The sequence below is a fragment of the Podarcis muralis genome, chromosome 9, assembly GCF_964188315.1.
Source record: "Podarcis muralis chromosome 9, rPodMur119.hap1.1, whole genome shotgun sequence".
Taxonomy (NCBI): Eukaryota; Metazoa; Chordata; class Lepidosauria; order Squamata; family Lacertidae; genus Podarcis; species Podarcis muralis.
The window spans coordinates 18,298,469-18,321,743 of NC_135663.1; the positions used below are offsets into that span (position 1 = coordinate 18,298,469).

Below are 23,275 nucleotides of genomic sequence, written 5' to 3' on the forward strand. Positions count from 1 at the left end.
TCCTATTCGTTGCTATCACATTTTGGTAAACTGTGTCTTCTTCCCCCTCCAACAGCTTTGTTCATACAGACATGGAAAGCTTAATTCATAACTCTTGACACATCCGCTTCTGGGCTTCTAGTGGGTTCATGTTGTTCCCTAAATTGTTGATTTGTTTTTTTAAAACCACATTCTGTTTGTTGCTCTTCCCTACATTTTGCAGCACTCTGCAACCTGGTTTTGGAATATGGGTGTGTCACATCAAGGATCTGTCCTTCACATGGTATCTAAAGCAAGACATCTTCCAAGCCCTCTTTCCCCCTCAAGAGCTTTGATTCTTTTGTGGATTCTCAAGACCATGATTTTCACTAAGCGCTCACAGAGATTATGTGGAAACTTGATTTCCATCAAGTGCTGGCCCTCCTTCTGAATGGGTGTTCCAAGACCTATATCCTGGGGGAAGTATTTGCCTATGGGGCGTTTATTACTACATGAATAGCAGAAGCAGCTGGTTGTCCACATCAGCCATATGGTTGTGGACTTGTTAGGCCTGCAGAGATTTTAAAGCACAGAAATGCTCGTGTTATTTTTTGAGAGGCAGGAACCAACAAGTCATTATGACATGCAAGATAACAGTGTTTTATTCCAGGTTAATCAATTTGACTTTCACTAATCCCACCTCCACCAGTAAACAAGCACTGAAATGGTGGGCAGATCGCGCGCCTTTTTTCTAGACAGATACCCATCCTAATCAGAACCACATAATAATTGTGCTGTATACAGGAGCTGTATATTGTGCTGTATACAACTGTATACAGGAGCTGCTTCAGATACTTAGAAATGTGTTTCGAACTCTATCTACTTTTATGGTGAAGAAACTTTCTTCGGTCACATCCATAGCACACCTTTAAAGCACATGGCTTTCCCCAAAGAATCCTGGGACCTTTAGTTCACCCCCCACACCTATAATTCACAGCATTCTTAGTAAACTACAGTTCCCAAGAGCCATGTGCTTTAGGTGTGCCTTAAGGATGCTGGAGCAGCGGTCACCATTGTTGTTGAATTACAATCACATGTTGTTGAATTACAACTCCTGTCAGCCCTGACCATTGGCCATGTTGGCAGGAGCTGACTAGGTTTTGTCCAGCAACAACTGAAGGCACCACCCTGGCTATCCTTGGCATGGGGTGCCCTTAAATTGACACCAAGTCTGTGCTCTTTGGTAACACTAGGCAGGGGGACAGTCTGAGAGAGCATGTCTAAGAAAGGAATGAGTTGAGAGGGAAAGTCTCAGCAGGACTCTTTTCAAGCAAGGTGTCAGACTGGGAGGAGCCTCAGGACTGGGACTGTCTTGCTGCTTGGTAGCTAGGACAACCTCTGACTCCTCTCTGTCTGAGTCTGTGCTCACACTGTGACTCTCAGCCTCTAACTCTGTGCTGGAAGGCCCTCCTTCTTCTGACCCCCCCCCCCTTGATCGCTGACACTTCCTGCTTCTAACGCCTCCCAGCTCGTCCCTTCCCCAGGTTGCTCTTCAGTGTCCCACCACCATGATCCAGGGTCCAAGACATCATCTTCTGTGTCCTCCCTGGGGTCTCTTGGGCAAGTGGCACCCACCACCCTTCCTCATCCAACCCATGCCTGTGGATACATCTAAAAGCCTGGGAGTAAGAGGAGGTAGCTATTGGCTACATCAGGGATAACCACGGGGGTCAACTAACCGGCCCCCGAGCCACCCCCAAACCGAGCCACCTGCTCAGCCGGTCCCCGCGTGCTACAGTAAACTGGCACAGCGCAGCATGGGGACTCACTTCTGTTGCACCGGAAATCGCATCTCCGCAGATGCAGACGCCGGAAATCGTGGGCGCGCACACTCATGTTTGCACGCAATCCGGCCTACAGAGGCATCTCTGCTGGAGTGAACCGGCCCAGGCGAGGTAAACCTTGCCGACCCCTGGGCTGCATTCTGTCTGTTTTAAATGCTTTCCTTCTTTCTTTCTTTCTTTCTTTCTTTCTTTCTTTCTTTCTTTCTTTCTTTCTTTCTGTCAGTGCAACATCAACCCACTTGCACGCATGATAATTTTGCACTCCAGAGTTTATGAAATCCTTTGCCCTGTCAGCCTGGCTAACATTTCCAGTTTGTCTCCTGCTATGTTCTGCCATTTTAAAAGAGGATAATTAATAAAACAAACAAACAAACTCCTCCTTTCACCTTGCAGCAGTCACTCAGAGTAATGATTAATTTGTCTGAGGCAATTCTCCCTTGCCACGCAAAGAGAAATAGCTAGCCAGATACGATGTGAAAGCAGCACCAAATAAGGGCCAGACAAAATGAAAACAACAACACCTTTTTGTATCTGAAGGATGTAGTGAAATCTCTTCAGAACAATTCAAAAGGTATGGAGATTTCAGAACTTACAGATTTACATTGTTTTCATTTCCCTTCAGACATATTTAAAATGTGTGTTGTTTTTTTAAGGGCAAGATCTAGAAACCAGCCACAGAATCACAATTTTACAATATGGGATTACAAGTATGAGCTGCAGTATATACCTGACAAAACTACAGAGATATTATTTGACTCATCTCAGACTTGCACTTGATTGTTCTCACAGTATGAAACTTTTTATATGGTCTACACCAGGCACCTCCAACCTGCGGCCCTCCAGATGTTTTGGCCTACAACTCCCATGATCCCTAGCTAACAGGACCAGTGGTCAGGGATGATGGGAATCGTAGTCCAAAACATCTGGAGGGTCGAAGGTTGGGGGTGCCTGGTCTACACTGACAATTAAAAAAACACATAATTATAAATACCATGAGAAGTCAACAATGCATATAGTTATTTCATACTCCTTTCCCTTGGTCATATTATGATTTGTGAGCTGATTCTCATTGAGTAGTAGCAGGTTGATCCTACCTGTCCTCAGTTGGCAAATTTTGAGGTGTCGTTACAACTATGAAGCGTCAATTATTTTGTCTATAATTATGTTTTATCTTTGTTTAATATTACATTTATATCCCACCTTTCCTTCAAGAAGCTCAAAGGGATGTACATTTCCGCCCCCGCCCCCCATCTCTGTTTTACCATCACAACAATTCCTGTGAGGTCGGTCAGGCTTGAGAGACTGAGTGGCCCAAGGTCACCAAGTGAGCTTCCTGACGGAGTGGGGAGTTGAATCCTGTTTCTCCCTCCAACCCCCTTGCTGCACTGACTGTCTTTTAACAAACCTGAGGTTTCTATTTGGATTGTCTGTCCCAAACACCAAAATGCCTTAGGGTATCTATGACGGTAGCCCCCAAGCAAGTGCATTTGGAACAGCAGGCTATTGATGCATTTGTTCTTTGCGGATTTCAATATGAACTGACCTGCTCTGCGTCTCTTAGTGTAATCTGTACATAGCTTTCTTTTGGACTTCACACTTCTCTGAATTTTGCAATGTACTTGGCTCAAACAAAAACTATTAAAATGTATTTAAAATATGCATATTTTTAGATAAATGTTTTTGAAGTGTGTCTTTTGAGAGAAGTACATTTAGAAATGCATTCAAATATATGCATTCAAATACACACACACATCTTAAAAAGCAGAGACATCAACTTGCCAACAAAGGTCCGTATAGTTAAAGCTATGGTTTTCCCAGTAGTGATGTATGGAAGTGAGAGCTGGACCATAAAGAAGGCTGATCGCCGAAGAATTGATGCTTTTGAATTACGGTGCTGGAGGAGACTCTTGAGAGTCCCATGGACTGCAAGAAGATCAAACCTATCCATTCTTAAGGAAATCAGCCCTGAGTGCTCACTGGAAGGACAGATCCTGAAGCTGAGGCTCCAATACTTTGGCCACCTCATGAGAAGAGAAGACTCCCTGGAAAAGACCCTGATGTTGGGAAAGATGGAGGGCACAAGGAAAAGGGGACGACAGAGGACGAGATGGTTGGACAGTGTTCTCGAAGCTACGAACATGAATCTGACCAAACTGCGGGAGGCAGTGGAAGACAGGAGTGCCTGGCGTGCTCTGGTCCATGGGGTCATGAAGATTCAGACACGACTAAACGACTAAACAACAACAACACAAACACACACGCTTATTTAAATGCAGGTTTTCATGCAGATTTTTTAAAATTAAATTAATGTGAAGAGGGGATAGAACAGACTTATGAATGAATGCACATGAGTGACATGGACCAGAAATGGACTGATCTATCTCTACTTTGAACTAGAACACTTCAATTACCACCTTCTTCCCCATGCCCCAGGATGCCTATTCTTTATAAAGAGAATCTCTTACTCCTCTCCTAAGACAAATTTCCCCACTTGCCTTTCCACAGGAAAAAGTGCTCAGGTGATGAACAGTTTTGAAGTTCTGCTACTGCTTTGGAAGGCTAACTAGGTCTCACCACACAAATATTAAAAGCACAGATGCTTTCCCCACCCTTAGTATCTGGCAAGGCTCTCCCATTCTTTGGCTCCTCCAGTCACTCTTGGCAGACCATCTGTCTGTTGATGGATTTCAGATTTCTTTTAAGCCATTGTATTCGCTACTCCCAGAGAAGCAAAATAATAGCCACACACTTTTATCCTTCTCTTTTTCTGTGCCCAGAACACAGGTTACATCAAGCAGAATTCAATTAGGACGAGAAATAAATTGATTTTTTCATAAGGGCAGCATAATCCAAATAAGTCCCCCAACTGACAATATTAGATATGAAATTTGCAGAATATTATATATTGTTCTAATGTGTGTGTGAATCACTTCAAAGAGCTGAGCTGGGGGGAGAGAGATCTACCTGGGGGGATTTTGCTTTTGAAATAAGCTGCAGCAAAATTGTGCTTGATAGATAAAAGTGGCTCTTAAGGTTAGCTCTCCAAGTGTATAAAACTCCAGGTGGCAGCAGTAACGATTCACACATGTTCTTGGCTAGATTCTGGGCTGAGCTTTGGTTGTGGCTCCTTAGTGGGAATAATCAATTTCTAATTTCTTTTCTGGTTTCAAACTATTACCTCTGGGCTTTTGGTTTTTAATGCTTCTCCTTCAATTTTTAGCTTGTGGAAACCCACAGAGTCTGAACCGCATAAACAATAGCAATTGGGCTTTCTAGAGGTTCAGACATAGCTCTTGTTAATAGTGCTGTGGCTAATTTTCCCTTGGCATTTGACAGATAAAGAGTTTACAGTTTAGACATGACCTTTTTGCCTCTTTGTAAAGCACAGCACATAATGTGTGACTCCAGCTGCTAAATCTTTGTTGTGGTTCTGTGTCCTGCCCCCCTCCCCTCTCCATCTTTCAGAGCATCAATCGGGCTACTCAAAATGTGGCTCTTCGCTTGCAGATAAAGAGGTCATCCATTTTCAGTATTAATATAATATTACTGCTTGGTTAAAGGAAGCTACAATTTTCCAAGCAGTTAACTTGTATTAGAGAGTAAGGTGTGATCCAGAATCATTAAAATAGATGGAAGATTGCCACCAACTTGCAGTGCACTGTGTGGACCGTACACTGGGATACTGAGATACTTCATTGACCACATTGCCACATTATCCCTTCTAATTAGCTGATTATGATTCAGTAATTGCAGTTCTACAATTTGATTTATGCAATATAAGGAATCATTGATTTTGATTATCACATTTGGGGTTCTTGGTTTCAATGGGTTTTGTAATCTGTAAGCCGTGGCTTCTTCATACAGTCAGAGGTACTGAAGCTCGCTGTTTCGAATACTGCCAAACTCAGTCCTGGGGTATGGATGCCACCCATCCCTGTAATAATGTGATCGTCCTTTTTTTGAAGAAAAGTGCACCATGTCCTGTTTGGACTTTAAATGGAATGCTTTTTTCACATATTCACGTATATATGCTTTTCTCCTCCCTTGCATGTGATAAATTATTGGAAACATTTTCTATCACTGCAAGCTATTACAAATTCCCATTGTGTGTCTCTTTTCTCCCATGAATAAAGCTGCTTGTGGAAATGGCCGATGCAAATTACATCGTCTTTAAATTCGATATGAGCCCAGCAAAATTAGTAAAAGTAATGTTGGTCCCAATAACACATGCACATCCAAATATTGTCAGGAACCATAATAAATGCTACAGCATTCTTTTTATATATAAAATTGGAATCCATCAAGATATTTCTTCCTTTTGGGGGCAAAACAACTCTTTCCATTACTCAAACCTCTGACAATTTCCCCATTAGTCAGTAAGGACACTTCAAGAATACGCGAACAGGCTCGTAATATGAAATAATGGCAGTGCTAGAAAAATATCAATTTCCATTTGTAATCTATGTAAATTATTAAAGTAAGGCTGATAGCAACAATACAAGCTAAAGAAAAATGATGCTGCAGTATTGCATTGGGCTGTGTCCCCCACCCACCCCAGGCCTTCCCAGTCACATTTGTTTAGGTTACTGACAAAAAGCAAGTTTTCATGTGCCCTGTGGAAAGGGGAATCGCAGAGGCTGTATTCCTAGTGCCTCATGCATCATCCATGGCTCTGACGGCTACATTCTGATCTCAGACTCCTTATTGTCAGTGATGGAGAGTGATGATTTATGAAGCAGAAAAGCCAAGACTTGATTTTTCTGCTAGCCGATTAGGCTTTGGCTAAGAAAAATTGTGTTTTGGGTTGTAGATGCGGCAAATTTGATATGGAAGACACCGATAGAGAATAAATACACAATGCAGTCATTTTGTTTTTGCAGTTTCTATCTTGAGCATGTCTACTTTTCTAAGAGATGGTGAGAGGTTTGGGGAAGGTTAGGGAGAAAATGAGCTGAGGAGGGGGAAAATTCTAACCTTGCGTTTCTGTTCAGTGTCTTATCAAAGTCTGTAATGTGCGATCCTTTCTATACTGCGCTGAAGACATTTCAAGATGTGACAGATCTGATTGATTCAAAAGCGTGTATTACAAACCTCTGGAAACCATCTCTCTTCAAAACGAAGTGTCTGCAAGTTTAGATCCACTGGCATGTCTAAGTTCTCTACATGTGGAGAGCTAGTGCATCAGGGAGAAGGGCTCTAGCCTAGTCTTGTCTGTGATGTACTAGTTTTCTGTATGTGTGGGGAAGCATTCGAGCATGTGATTCCCCCATCAGCATTCTCAAATGATACAGTCAGTTAAAGATTCAACAGTTGGCTCTGCCATGTTTGATATAACAGAATGAGTCCTGGGAGGTCTTCATGGACAGGATTAAGCCTAGGGTTTGGAGTGGAATGGGTTCGACTGAATTCAGGTTTCAAAGTGGTCTTGCCTGAGCCACACTGATCAGGCCCAGGTGCAGATTGGAATCCACAGTCCAAGATTCCACGAAGATGTGGTTTGATAGCAGTGCCTTCCTTTTCCTTTCTAGTTTTTAATGAAGACAGGCCCAGCTGCCTGGAGGAATGGCTAATTTGAAGGCATTGTTTCGGAGTGACCAAGCTACTGTTTGCATTACTGGTTCTGTTGGCATTAGCAATGAGAAGAAAGATCTACCAGAAAATGTCACGCCCTAATTCTGCCAAATCTGACTTTCCACTTAGAAACATTTGCATTGCCCAGAGTAAAGATTGTGAGGCTGTGCCCCAAACCATGCTTACCTGGGAATAAACCCCACTGGATTCAATAGGAATGACTTCTGAGCAGATATGGTTAGGATTTGCAAAGTGCTTTGCTTTCCTCTAGCAACCTTGGCCTTTGTAAAACCTGGCATTATCTGAGCTGCTACTTTTACAAATGAATTAATAGTAGGTTTTAATTTTGCTAAATATGACTAATAATATCTTACTCCAATTCTGAGCTTTAAAAAGTTCATGCATACATAAAGGGAGGAGCAACAATATTGTGAACCGGGTGGCTAAATTTTGCCATTTTAAACTTTTTCACATTTGCAATCACTGCAAACCTATATTTTGCAGAAATTAATACATGGCTATATCTGAATTTATTCTCATCCTTTTTTGTGCACCCAGGGAGGAGTGAACGGCTTAACAGGAGAACTGGAATTTGCAGAAAATGGTGGGAATCCTAATGTCCTTTTTGAAATCTTGGGTACCAACTATGGAGAAGAACTTAGCAGAGGCATCCGCAAGGTGAGAATAGATTTCCTAATTCTTACTTGTCTGTGTGGTTTCTTTTTGTGTTGATAAAGTTTAATATTCCTTAAAGAAGAATGTGCAACCCACTATTAATTCAATTTAGCACTAAGGAGATCGTTCTGTCAACACTTCTGCTTTCAAGAAAGAATGATTCCCACCCTGTACAGTTCTGGAGGGTTCTCTTAACCCATTCAAGCAAATTTGTTGAGGGCACCGGGGCAGGGGGAGGAAAAGAGGGGGAGAAAACCCACTGCATTAGTGGGACTCATTGCACTGACTTCTGCTACTGCAAAAACTTTGTTGAATCCAGCCCCCGCCTCCTGCCATGTAAGTGATAATGCAGGTGATATTGTGTACAAGTGTACAAGTGATATTGTACGGATGGAGATATAGATATATATTACTTTCTGATTTTCAAATAGCATTTTGGAGTTATTTGACTAAAGCTGGGGTGGGGGGAACCTGTGGCTCTTTAGGTGCAATTCTTGTCATCCCTGGCCATTGGCCTTGCTGGCTGGGACAGATGGGTTGTAATCCCAGAATATCTTGGGGAGGGAGCTACAAAAGGGTCTGATTTGATGTTAGGCACTTAGCTTCACTGAAAGCAAAATGTAGTGGTGAATTCAAAGGTGCCCACTTAAGCAAAACATCCAAGGGATTTCAAGGGAATCAAAAAGGGTATTAGTAAGCTTACCAAAATGTCTCAGGGCATCTCCACACATTCCTAGGTCAGCTTCACCCATGCATTAAGGTTGCTGTTCTATAACAGCATTTTCAACCCAGTCTGTTCTGCATTGAAATACATGCAGCAATATCTTGGTGGTTTGCTTGTGATGAGATGCTTATATTTTTAGAAGTTGACAATCACAAAAAAAAATCCTCTCAAAATTATGTACAGTGGTACCTCGGGTTACAGACACTTCAGGTTACAGACGCTTCAGGTTACAGACTCCGCTAACCCAGAAATAGTACCTCAGGTTAAGAACTTTGCTTCAGGATGAGAACAGAAATCGTGTGGCGGCAGCGGGAGGCCCCATTAGCTAAAGTTGTACTTCAGGTTAAGAACAGTTTCAGGTTAAGAACAGACCTCCAGAACGAATTAAGTTCTTAACCCGAGGTACCACTGTATTCTAGTATGACAGCCTCTCATTTTCTTATGAATAAATGATAGCATTTCTAGAAATGACTCTAATAAAATGGATGTTAGAGGAATGATTTAACAGGAGCCTGAAATTTAGGCTTACCCCTGCCCAAAGACACACATTGCTTCAATCCTGAAAGGAACAACTTAGCTTTACATTTTTCTTCCAAGTTTTTCTATTATACTACAAAGGACAAACAGAATGTACCTTAAGGTTAGTTAAGATGGTATGAAAGATTATAGAGGGGAAACTCCTGTTGAGATGATATTAGTGTTTTCATCTTTAGCAGCTGTTTTTCCAGAGTGATCTGAGGTAGTGCAGAATGTCTAGACACACATTATCTTCCTAGGTCAAAGAAAGACTGATTACATGTTCTTTCTTGGAGCCATCCCTATCCAGCAAGCCAAAGCTAGTAATAGCCAAGCTGAAAAATGATTATTAAAAACAGTGGGATTTCTTTGCATGATGTCAACAGTGTCGTTTCTCATTCAAGTGTGGTCACAGTACATGTTTTATTTTTGGAATACATAGAAATGGGAATGTGGCCTGGGGTGATGGCAAAGTCAATAGAACTCTGCTGTACATCATTAATCTATTTTCATGCCATGGCAGGGGGAAAATAGAGAAAAAGAGGGGGAAAGTGCTGAAAGAGAAATATCCCCGCAGCCTTGAAATACTACTTCTTGTTGTTTCTCTGTAGGTCCAACTGCTGACTTTTAAAATTAATTTTGGTCACATCACATTTTGTGGCATCTTTTTGTTTTTACCCCTTTTAAAAAGGAAAACAAAATGTAGATAAAGCTCTGGCTCAGAGGTCTCTGTGCACTGCCTTCTCTTAACAAACAAATCCGGAAAAGTCAAGTTGCTATAGTTGTTTGTTGTATTTTAAATGTCACCAGTTGAAAATAAGAGGACTCTTTGGCATGTTATCTAGAAGCAGTGAAAGAAGTAGCATAAGTGACTCATGCTTTCTTTTCCTTTCATTTTGGGTTTATTTGCATGCCATAGTTCAGTGGTAAAATAACTGCTTTGCAGGTAGGGCTGGGAGAAACCCTCGTGAAATCCCAGAAAGCTGCTGTCAGTCAGTGTAGTCATTACTGAACTCAGTGGACCAGTGGTGTAATCTTCCTGTGTTCCAGCATTCCAGTTTGGGACCTGTGCACTTTCCTAATGTAAGGGCACAGAAGCATGGGAAGAGGAAGTCTGAATCCCTGCATACTTCATACATGAAGTTTCTGCAGAACTTCCAAAGCAGCCCTTGCAAATGGGGCTGGGGGTGTATGTGTTATCTTTCGAGAGTGTGGGTAAGGCTAATAGCGTTTGTACCCTTTATGAGTTTACATCCTCTGATATGATAAATTAGGGCCTTCCTAGAAATTGGTGTGGAAATAATAAATTACAGCTGAAGACAAATTTAAAGCAAAGTTGGTGTTACCTTTTTTGCTCTTTTATGTATTAATATAATTGTTTGAGTTTCAACAAACTCACGATTTCCTATTATATATGCTGTCATTTAGAAACAATGCAAAAGTTATGAGACTTCTCATCTTTAATGAAACCACGTCAATACACAATTATCATTTGGAATTACTACTACTACTACTACAGTTGTTGTTGTTGTTGTTGTATTATTATTATTATTATTATTATTATTATTATTATTATTATTATTATTATATTTATACCCTGTCCATATAGCTGGGTTTCCCCAGCCACTCTGGGCGGCTCCCAACAGAGGACTAAAAACAGAATAAAACTTCAAACATTAAAACTTCCCTAAATGATTTCTTTAGCATCATTAGATATTAATGGTCGCAGATAAACTTCTATGTCTTCCAAGATATCAGATATAATATAGCCAATGTTGTAAATTAGTTAACAGTCATATCATAGCTAGAATCTCACCACTGCTGTAACCTCTCCATCATCTGCCTCTACCAATTATTTCAGTCTTATGTGGGAGTTGAAGAGGTCAAATAACACTGCAACAGATTCTTGAAGAGAGCAAGTTCTTCCATTAGAGGAAGGATGTTGTTGTTTTTCCTTTAGAGGAAAGGATGAAAGACCCCACACACAAATAGAAAGCTGGGACTTTCTGAAATGCTCATAACAATATCCTTACCCCATAACACCACATTTTTCAACATTCCTTTGGATGTAATTGTCATCACATGTTTATTACTGTCACTTTATACTCCTAGTTTATTAATTTATTTAATTTATTACTTGAAACAGAAGTCACTGAGTGATGAGCAAGCACCTGTAAATTGGCCTCCACATGCCTGAAAAAAATGCACCTTATGTTTCAAAGCACAAATTCATCTTGGACAACATTGTTTAGTCAATGCTTTGAGGTTCTTAATCACAATTGTCAGTTTTCATATTTTAGAAACAGTGTATACTCCATTGCTTAAAGTCTGATATATAGTATCATGGGGATAAGGAAAGATTTTTGGACGTAATAATAAAATACACCAGTACACAAATTCATATAGCTGTACACTAAACACAGACAGACATTTTACAAGAAATATAGGTATATATAAATTAAGAGTGTGTGCTTTTATATGTTAGAAGCCACACTCTTATGATTTTGTACCTATACTTCTGAGCATATATCTATCACTTTTATTTAAACTTTTTATATATTTATTTACATTTTTTGTGAAATCTGTTCTACAGTCTTGTTCATCCACCAGTGGATTAGATCACTATCATTTTTACTTTATATAATGGGGAATCTGTGCTGAAAAATAGTATCTTTCCCAAGGCAGAGTCCTTACCTAAGATGCGGTCAGTCACAGTGGTGTTTGCGCCATATTTGGGGGACATCTCAGTTTAATACCACAGTGTGGATCTTACAGAACTGGTCTGTATCATTTTCTGCAGCTGTCATTACAAATGTAAGCGAAATAACCAGTATCATATCCCATACTCTCTGACATTCTTTCCCCCAACAAATCAACGATGCAGAGTGGCATATATTTCCATGTTGCATTCTCTTCCTGTGACAGGCAGAATCATTTACTCTCATCTCATTGTGCATTACCTGTACCCACATTCCACATAAGTGGCTGAAGACAGAATCAGGCCTTCTAGTGCCACACATGATATATAGTTCTCCCAAAGGATAAGCATCAAAAAAGCATTAGTTTAGGGGTAGAGTACAGAACCATTCCATTTGTCTTATTGTTTTTATTATCAAATATCAACCATTTTTCTTGAGAGCCAATTCCCACATCCACTTGGGGGAGGCGTATGGTGAAATGGCCATGTATCGGTTTCTGGGGGGGATTCTGATGTGGAAAACAAAATCGTGAGACTTCTCAAACACATGCTGAGATTGCAAACCAGTGCCAAATGAAGGCATGATCATGTCCGCATCCTATTGTTCCCAAGGCACTCAGTGTGTCGTGCAGGAGCTATGAAACACATCATCCTCTACTATCATTCTAACCAGGCTTCCCACAGGTAGCAGATGGTTCCTACACAATAGGTGCCTATGGCAGGTACTTGGAATGCAAGGAGCTCATCATTGCCAGTTCATGGCTCAGCCTTTGCCAAATGGCTTTTGCGTGTTTCAGCATGAGCTGCAGAGGGATTCTGACTCGCCTTTTCGATATATAATGGTGAGAGTTTATGCAGTAACGAATGCTTGAATGGAGAATGCCATAGTGTTTTGACATCTGTTTGGTTGGCATTTGACATTTGGTTGGTATGTATTTTTTGACATTTACTTTTTGGAGTGGCGTGCTCTCACCCACCCAGTTCCGTACTACTGAAATACAAACTATTATGCCTCTAAATAACAAGACTAACAAGACCCACAAACAAAGGAACAACGGCAACAAAGCGGGTGACCCTCAGGACTAACCCTTTTGTATGCTAGCGGCGCTGCAGAAAATAAAACAAGAGGAAAGGGAGATAAAATAAATGTACCGGGAGAGGAGGGGGAGAAACCATTCATGTTTTTTCAGCATTCCTACTCTTGTAAACTAGATGTTGCATGGATGTGTCCAAGCTGTAGTCTCCCATTACAGTGTGTGTGTGTGTGTGTGTGTGTGTGTGTGTGTGTGTGTGTGTGTGTAATTTGCTAGGAAAACGCTAATCACTATCAGTGCTAAACTGGGGGAAGGTTTTGCCCTAACTTCAATAATATCCTCAAATACAGCATTTTACCTTTTCAAGGGGGGGGGGGGAGTGGCATCCATATGGGAAAATTAAGAGTGCATCACTAAGGCAGGGACTAATCATGCTCCTTGACCTTGGTGACATGAAGAGTCAAGCCTGCTTCAATGTGGATAGCCCTACCCTTTCATTTGCCTAGTCCCACCCCAGGTTCTGCTCCATGGTCATGTCAGAATATAGAGAACTAGCTTCTTAAACTGTTGTGCATCAGTACGTAAAACACATCCTTTCTTAAGCACTCTTTGGAATTGTTGTTGTTGTTTAGTCGTTTAGTCGTGTCGGACTCTTTGTGACCCCATGGACCAGAGCACGCCAGGCACCTCTGTCCTCCACTACCTCCTGCAGTTTGGTCAAACGCATGCTGGTAACCTCGAAAACACTATCCAACCATCTCGTCCTCTGTCGCCCCCTTCTCCTTATGCCCTCCATCTTTCCCAGCATCAGTGTCTTATCCAGGGAGTCTTCTCTTCTCATGAGGTGGCCAAAGTACTGGAGCCTCAGCTTCACGATCTGTCCTTCCAGTGAGCACTCAGGGCTGATTTCCTTAAGAATGGATGCGTTTGATCTTCTTGCAGTCCATGGGACTCTCAAGAGTCTTCTCCAGCACCATAATTCAAAAGCATCAATTCTTCGGCGATCAGCCTTCTTTATGGTCCAGCTCTCACTTCCATACATCACTACTGGGAAAACCATGGCTTTAACTATACGGACCTTTGTTGGCAAGGTGACGTCTCTACTTCTCAAGATGCTGTCTAGGCCTGTCATTGCCCTTCTCCCAAGAAGCAGGCGTCTTTTAATTTCGTGGCTGCTGTCACCAGTCTTTGGAATAGAGTGCATTATTGCTTATCATATGAATTATTGCAATAATGGGGTGAATGGGCTTGGAAGTCATGAAGTTCCGTGGGGATTTTAATCTAGATTTCCCACATGAGATGTAGGGAAAGAACGCAACTAAAGGGTGCGAAATTTGGCTACTATCATGCTTCAAGGGGGGGAAAACCGTCTCCGTAAGACACAGTTCAGTGCTCTATGTAAGAACTACTGAGTACTTGACAAGTTAATGACAAAATATATATTTTTGCTCAACTCTTTGGGAGTGGATGATAAAAAGGATGGTTATGTGTCTCTTCCTCCCTTCCTCCCATTGTCATTGCTTCTCAGTAACAGGTTTTTTTTTAATTTATGAGTTTTAATTGTGTTTTAAAGTGAACAGCAATAACTGAATACCAAAATAAGGCAATAAAAATCCAAAATCCAATGTGTCTCAAAATCTACTATAGTATAAAATCAGCAGCAGAAGATAAAATGAATACAGCAAAGTTCACCACAGCACCAGAGATTCACAGACATTGAAACTCCAAAACGTACCAAGAAATGTCCAAGGTCAAGCAACAGAGGTAATCTTAGGGTTCATAGCAATTTATGGGAATACTGCAAGAATGTCCTTGTAGCTACTTAAGGACATAAACTTCACGGTTTGAGAACCATGGACCTATTATTGCCACTCTTGCTTGACCTTGCTTGCCAATCCTTAAAAGACATGTTCTGCCATTGTTCTTTGTGTAAAGACTTTTGGATCAGGGATTACGTTGTTGAAAGAACTAAAGTGGCTTTGAGATTATTACGCTCCTTGCTGATTGAGGGCACTTCATTAAGCCCTGTTAAAGTGCTTTAGTGCTGTAATTGATTGGTAGTCAATTCTCCTACTGTACAAATGGAAGTGAGTTATATAAAAAAAGCTTTTAGGAACAAGCAGTAAACACTCATGAAGAAAGGGGAAAGTGGTAATGTTGACTCTTTCAACAGAATCAAAGCGTTGGTGATTAAACAAGAGGAATATTGTCACTATTTTTGGAGACATATGGCACTCAGCAGGTGCCACATTGGCTGGTCTTTGATCACAGTAACCTCATTGCTGAACTTGGATACAACAAATTTTATTAACATGTCTTCATATATGTCTTCTATCAGCAAAAGAGCTTTACTTTTGTGAATACAGAAATGCTTACTTTTATATGACATCCATACATATTAAATTATGAGTCTGTCTCGTATAACAAAACAAAATATTGATTCTAATGCTTTCAGGTTGTTAATATTATTACTATAACAATTTGTTTGCCACACTTCATTTGTTGATCTCAGAGTGCTTCACAATATAAAAATATAAGATAAAAAACACATAATGCATAATATAAACAAGAACAAGAACAAACCAGTAAGTCCCCCATACCCCCACGACCTCTCAGAAACACATTTAAAAGGGTACAGGGTGATAATCAGCCAAAGGCCTGGTTGAAGAGGAATGTTTTCTCCTGGCATACACTCAGCTGGATTGTACATTACCTTGCCCTGATTTGGCCCAATCATATGGAAGTGATTGATTGGCACCTACTTTCCTGACCCACCCAGTGTGCCAGTCCCACCTCTGATAGCTTAGAATGGGGTCTTACTGTTCAGTTATGGTCTCTATGTATTTGATCCACACACACACACCCATGTTATTTTAACATTTCAGCACAGTGTGGTGAACCAGCATAGATATGCAGAGATAATAATCCAGGGCATATGCTCTCTCAGTCTCCTCCATGCAAGTGAGTTGGATTGTGGGAAGATATCATTTAATATAGGGCCATGGTTTTTGTGTGATGCCTACTGAACTGACTGATGGAGTGTACCATTGGACTGTTGTCATATTTGCATTTGTTCCAGAGGGAAATGTGGTACAGAACTGGAAATGTTTATTATTGGAGACAGAACAGATACCATCTGCAAATAATAGGAGGATTGCTAAATTTACAATAATCGAGAGCCTGCGAGTTGGTAGTAGAATGTATATTGACTCATTTATGTGGGCACTGATGTTAGCTGGATTTTCATGGCATCTCTTCTTCAGATAAAGAGTGAATGAAGAACACACTTACCCATCTTCCCAGTGGAAAGTAAGACACTCAACTGTCATTGTCAGAGCATGTGTGACAATTTGGTGAGTGATATTGGAATGAAGTCAAATTAAGTGTAAGGAGCCAGCATTTCATTTCTATCACAGTACTTTAAGTCAGTTGATTTTAATCTGACTGGAAAACTGAGGTTTGTGAATAGAATGACAGTACAGTATGAGACGTGGGGGACATTTCACATGAACTGGGAGTCAAATATGCACTAATGCTTTTCTGTCTGTGGTTGGTGATATGTAGACTTCATTTGTGCAGCAATACTCTAGCGTGCAACACACAGACTTAATCATGTCACCGGATATATCATATAAATTAATATTTAAGACTTCTCTCAAGGAGCGGTAGCTGTCCTGGCTGATGCTGGATGAAGTACCTGGACTCAAATTTCATTTTCTGCTATGAACTGCAATGTTCAAATTAGTGCAATACATAAGCAAGGTAAAGGTCACTGGTGCAGAAAGCAAAGATGTTGATCCAACGATTGGCAGGCCCTTGGGCTCCCGTTATAAAGGTGTGGGGTGGGTATGATTTCAGTGGGGTAAGTGGGATGCATCACTGGCTGAGCAAGTAAGTGGGAACTACCCATGGTGGGCTGGGCATGAGTGGCATGTTCACATCAGCGCTGGTGTATCTGTGTCTTGGGTGATGGAAGAGTTGACAGGATCGGCTTGGAATCAGGCTGGGTAATGGCTGTCTCCTTGATGGGCAGAGGCTTGTTGGCAAAAGCTGGCGGAGGCAAAGGATCCAGTGGAGGCAAAGGATCCAGTGGAGGTGATTAGTGGAGCCTCTCTCTCCGGTAACAGGACTCTTATAATAATAATAATAAATAATTTTTTATTTATATCCCACCCTCCCCAGCTGAAGCCGGGCTCAGGGCGGCTAACAACAATAAAATAATACAACATTCTAAAATCATGTCATTATAAAATTAATTCAAATCAAAATAATGGATACTATTGGGCTAGAGTTCTGTGAAGATTGCCAAAGGAGGGAGTCAGGCTGTGCCCTGGTCAAAGGCCTGGAGGAACAGCTCTGTCTTGCAGGCCCTGAGGAAAGATGTCAAGTCCCGCAGGGCCCTAGTCTCTTGTGACAGAGCATTCCACCAGATTGGAGCCACAGCCGAAAAAGCCCTGGCTCTGGTTATGAAGCATTCGGCAACAGTCCTGTGTCTCAGTGACTCATATCTGCTCATATGAGTACACAAACAGCACAGTAAACAAAAGCTTGGCTGCGGAAGTACAGTGGTACCTCAGGTTACAGATGCTTCAGGTTACAGACTCCACCAACCCAGAAATAGTACCTCGGGATAAGAACTTTGCTTCAGGAGGAGAACAGAAATTGCACAGCGGCGACAGCAGGCTCCATTAGCTAAAGTGGTACCTCAGGTTAAGAACAGTTTCAGGTTACGAACGTACCTCCAGAATAAATTCAGTTCTTAATCCGAGGTATCACTGTATGCAGGATCACTTTTTTTATTGCTTTATATCAAATCAAAGCAAATCATAATAAAGAAAATAACAACAGTGCGAGGAGCAGCTCACACAAACATCCTGTCTGTCCAGGAGACAGAACAAAAAGCCGCAAAACATAAAAATAAAAATAAAATTTTATTTATACCCTGCCCTCCCTGGCCAGAGGTGGGCTCAGGGCGGCTAACACCAGTAAAATTACAGTAAAAACATAATAGGGGGGGGGGGGGACCAATTTAAAATACAGGTTAAAATGCAATTTAAAATGCAGCACATAGGATGGAAGTTCAGTTTCTAAGCTTCCATTCTCACACTTCCAGAGGAATGGAATGTAAACAGTGTGGATCACAAGATCCAACAGCAATGGAGAATGAAAAATACTAACAGTGATGCCAGAGCTTGGAGTTGAAACCATGGGTGAGATAGGCATGGGGCAGTGGGGTGACATCCCTCTGGTTCCCTCCATGGGATCAGACTCCTCACCCTCAACGTCTCTCTTTAATGTTTCTCGGGGCTTTGGCATAGCTCACTGTGACCCACCAGAAGTGTCAGATGGCACCTTCTGAGTTCCTTAAACCCCTTGTCCTGATCCAACCAGACCCTCCAGAACTCGTGGCTATACATCCAACACCCCCAGAAATGCCAGGACCTTGGTAGGCCATTTTGATTTTCCCATAGTATCCCTGTGTTTCTCCAGGGAATTATGGGAAATTAAAATGGCTGTCTCCTACTGCTTCCATCAGGTAAGTCCCCAGCATAGGGCACCTTCGTCAAACATGCCTCTGCCCCTGCTTTGTTGCAGAAGTTCTGGCTGCTGTTTTCTTTCTGAAGAATGGCGAACCAAAGGAGGTAGGAATCCAAAATGGTTGACATGACACCATTTACTGGATAGGGTGGCAATTAAGCCCTCCATCTGTTCAAGTGTTTACCTTTCTAAGATAGATCAACATGTGGGATGGGAATGTATGGATGCAGCATGCTCTAAATCTGCACCGGGGTCCTATATCTTGAAGGGAGCCTATAGGTGTATGGCAGGCTTCCTCTACAGACTTGCAACTTGTGGAGAGCAATGTGGACAGTGATGCTGGGGGCGGAGTTAGCACACTCATCTACACATCCCCCCCTCCCTCGTATGTTGATTTAATCCAGAAGGTGCATGGCTCAGTAGGGCTTAAGCTTTTGAATTATAGAGAATGCTTTTTCATGCAAGACTAGTAGCTAAATCTAGTCCATCCTGAACCACAGTTCATGACAACTTAAATGTTTTCATTCCTTTTCTGGCTGAGGCATTTGGGAGTTGCAGTCCGGGAAAAAAAGCAAATTTAAAAGCCAAAAGGAACCATTGGGGCAATAGATTTTCTCCAGGTATCATTATATTAAATACGTTAACCTGTATGCTGACTGAACTATGTCTTTTAGAAGGGCTCCAGCCTTGAACTGAAGGCTGCCAAGTGATGGAAAATCTCCTCATCCTCTTAGCAATATTTTCCCCAGGCTTGCTGTGATTAATCCACTTTCAAGAATCACCCCAGTAAATCTTACTTCTTCATCTGTGCTCTTTCATCTGCTAGCTCCACTTTTGATAATATTGATATATATAATCTCTATGGCCCCTTTTCAAATTCTTTTTAGCACGTTTTCCACCTTTGTCCTCCACCACAATCCATTCCTTCTGCTCCCTTGTATTTTCATACTTCCACATATATATCACTGATAGTTGACTCTGCATCCTTTCTTGCTGTCACTGCCTTCTCTTTCTTTGAGATGCTCAAGATAAAAGGCATCTCTGCCACTCCCCAGCTTCTGTGATTTCACTAGGCAAATGCTCATACATTTCTCTGTTTTATAAAAGCTGAATTAGGGGGTCAGCAAGTGGCGGCCCTTAAGTGAAATGCCCCACCAAACGCCAATCTAGCAGGCCATTTGGAGAAGTTGTCGTTTTGTCTGCGGTTCAGTTCCCCCCACATCCTGGCCAAAGTGCCCATCCAGGAAATTTAGCTGGCCAGGAATACAGACATTTGCTTTGGAGGGAAGAAAACTGAAGGCTGAACTAGATGTGATCTTGCACGTGGCATGAACCTCATCATCCAGCCTTTACATGCAATCTTTTTGGTGGTAGCAACACAGGATAATTTCATGTCCTGATCCCCATCTTGAGAAAGTTGGAATATCAAAGCAGAAATTTAAAAGGGAATTCAGGCATGGATTCAGATTCAGAAACATGTAGAAATGACTGCTTGCAAGCTTACTGAGGAGCACAGGAGCACCTGGGAAGATAAGGAGCTTATACTGAGTTAGATCATTGGTCCATCTAATTCAATATTTCCTACACTGACCGGCAACAGCAATCCAATTTCAGGAAGGAGTTTATCCCAGCCCTACCTGGAGAGGTACAACATTGAACCAGGGAAAGCAGATGTTCTTATCTCAGAGCTACAACCCTTCCCAATACTACACATCTGCAGAAAGACAGCCCATTGTAGCTTTCAGCCCTATGCTATGAACTACTGTAACCTCCTGTCTGGATTTCAAAGTGGTGGTGGCTACATGTAATATGAGGCCTAACTTGTGGTGATAGAACCGATCCATACAAATAAAATTACTTACATTCTTCCTAATCAAGCTCCCTTTAGAATTCCTTTATTTTGTGTATGATTGGTGACCCACAGGTCACAATGAGTACCTAGAGCAGAGCTTTCCAAATTGTGTGTCATGACACGTTAGTGTGTTGGCTGCAGTGTGTAGCTGTATCACGCAAATGCTCCTCCTGAGGCTGCAAAGGGGTTAGTTATGTCATGAATTCTACTCATATTGATCTGGAGCAGATTCCAACGTATAGTTCGCAAAGTTAAAACTTAAACACGTTGCAGGATTCCCAAAAGAGAGACCAGAGGCAATTAACATTTCATCCAGCAAAGCTTTGCTGCTACTAAAGGCAAATGAGCGTAATGGTCACAAACCCAATACATTCAGGATTGGCACTGTCCATAAGAAATCCAGTTGCAGCAGACTTAACTTAAACTTACAATAACTTACAATAAGACTAAAACCTCAACACTAAGTAGGCTATGTGCAGAACACCACACCAGAAGGAAAAGAGATAGAAAGTGAAACTCATGCTCCTTCTGGCCTTTTATTATAGTCATCATGACACTGAGAGAAAGAAATAACCGAACCAGTTTAAGCCAGCTATACTCAGCTTCTTTTGAAAGACTGACCCAAACATCATGAACCTTCTGCTTGTTTGTAGGTGGAATAGAAACTTGTTGTTGTTGTTGTTTAGTCGTTTAGTCGTGTCCGACTCTTCGTGACCCCATGGACCAGAGCACGCCAGGCACTTCTGTCTTCCACTGCCTCCCGCAGTTTGGTCAAACTCATGCTGGTAGCTTCGAAGACACTATCCAACCATCTCGTCCTCTGTCGTCCCCTTCTCCTTGTGCCCTCCATCTTTCCCAACATCAGGGTCTTTTCCAGGGAGTCTTCTCTTCTCATGAGGTGGCCAAAGCATTGGAGCCTCAGCTTCAGGATCTGTCCTTCCAGTGAGCACTCAGGGCTGATTTCATTAAAAATGGATAGATTTGATCTTCTTGCAGTCCATGGGACTCTCAAGAGTCTCCTCCAGCACCATAATTCAAAAGCATCAATTCTTCAGCGATCAGCCTTCTTTATGGTCCAGCTCTCACTTCCATACATCACTACTGGGAAAACCATAGCTTTTACTATACGGACCTTTGTTGGCAAGGTGATGTCTCTACTTTTTAAGACGCTGTCTAGGTTTGTCATTGCTTTCCTCAGCTAAAAACTTCCGGTTGGCACCAGTTTGTTTCACACAGAGAAGCTTCCAGAACACTCTTGAATTAATTAGAATAGGAAAGCATATACTTTCTGTACCAAGAAATGCAAACTGACAAGTTAAACCTCTGATTTGCTAGTAAAACTGAATTACTGTGTCGCAAAATGATGCATGTCTAAAAAGTGTGTCACCAAATGAAAAGTTTGGAAAGCTCTGACCTAGAGAGCCTTAAAAAGTGATGTGCAAGTGTGTTTATTTATGTCAGAGCCTGTGTCTGGGTTGTACCACTTTAGGCACCAGGTGAGGGTTCATGTGGTTTAATAACCCTTCACAAAACCATTCCTTCCATAAAGAAAACTAGCATGTCAGGTGAAGGGTCCTAGGCTAGCCTTCTCCTAATAATAATAATAATAATAATAATAATAATAATAATAATAATTTATTTATACCCCAGGTACTCTGGGTGGCTTCCAGCATATATAAAAACATAATAAAATACCAGGCATTAAAAACTTCCCAATACAGGGCTGCCTTCAGATGTCTGAGCATAATGTCTACAAACATAAAACTTACACCCTTTTTAAGGGAGCACACCATCCTGTGTGGCCCCCCCAAAAAACTGCATGAAGTGGTACAGCCCAGAGAGAGGAAGAACTAGGGTTGATTTTTGCCCATTAACTCATCTGCAACACATTTATAGTTCAGTTGGTTAGAGCATGGTGCTAATATCATCAAGATTGCAGGTTTAATCCCCGTATGGGACAGCTGCATATTTCTATATTGCAGGGGGTTGGACTAGATGACCCTCGGCATCCCTTCCAACTCTACCATTCTGTGGTCCTATGGAATAACACATTTATCCAATGTTAATTGCCCGAGGCCATTTCGGATAAGTGATGATCTACATGACCTTACAGAATGACTTCCTTATGTATATTATCAGCTGGTCCCTGGTACCTTACTCTGCAGCACAGAGGTACCTTGCAGTTGGAAAAAAAACAATAATTTATTAATTGAATTATATACCCACTCCCCCTCTCTCTCACTCACAGGATTTTTGTTGGCGAATGACCCCAAGAAAAAGAGTTTCTCATCCGCCCCCCCCCCACCTGCAAGCCCCAAGGATACTCAGGCTCCCCATTTTCTAATATTTATATTTTAACAATGTACATATAACATTTAGCAAAAGGAGTGGGCCCCACAAAATAAAATACCTTAACTGTCAAGGGCCACAGGGAAGAGGTGTGTTTTCAGCACAGCAGAGAAGCTGTGCAGTGAAGATGCAAAGTGCATCTCTGTGGAGAGGGAGTTCCAGAATTTAGGATCTGCCACAGAGAAAATCATCCCCCAAGCCACTATTCCCTTCACTTCTACGGGTGATGCAGAACTACCAGGATAGCACTGCCTGCAGATCTTATCATCTGAGTTTTCTGGAATCTTGCATAGATAGACCTCTGTTAGTTAGACTAACCCCCTCCCTAAGATTATGCACGGAGACAGGGTGAAAAAATACTTATGCAGCCTCAAAAAAACAAAAAACAAAACCCAGCACATTTCAATACTTGCATTTATTCAAATCACATTCCTAAGGTATGTTAAAAGCAAAGCCATGAAAAAAACACTTTATGGTGCCATTGATCTTACAGGGCTGAACAGTAGCCTTAAATCT

General features: G+C 41.6%; 1 protein-coding gene across 5 annotated transcripts in view; it reads left to right on the plus strand.

Moving 5' to 3' along the window:
- GRID2 (glutamate ionotropic receptor delta type subunit 2) overlaps positions 1–23,275 on the plus strand; it is a 798,573-nt gene that overhangs the window by 517,354 nt on the left and 257,944 nt on the right. For all 5 annotated transcript variants that reach the window (XR_013394137.1, XM_028743834.2, XM_028743835.2 and 2 more), the window contains exon 8: positions 7,932–8,051. Coding sequence is in view for 4 of the 5 variants with exons in the window: in XM_028743834.2 (XP_028599667.1) it covers positions 7,932–8,051 (120 nt within the window). In the remaining variant the exon portion in view is untranslated. The remainder of the gene's footprint in view (positions 1–7,931; positions 8,052–23,275) is intronic.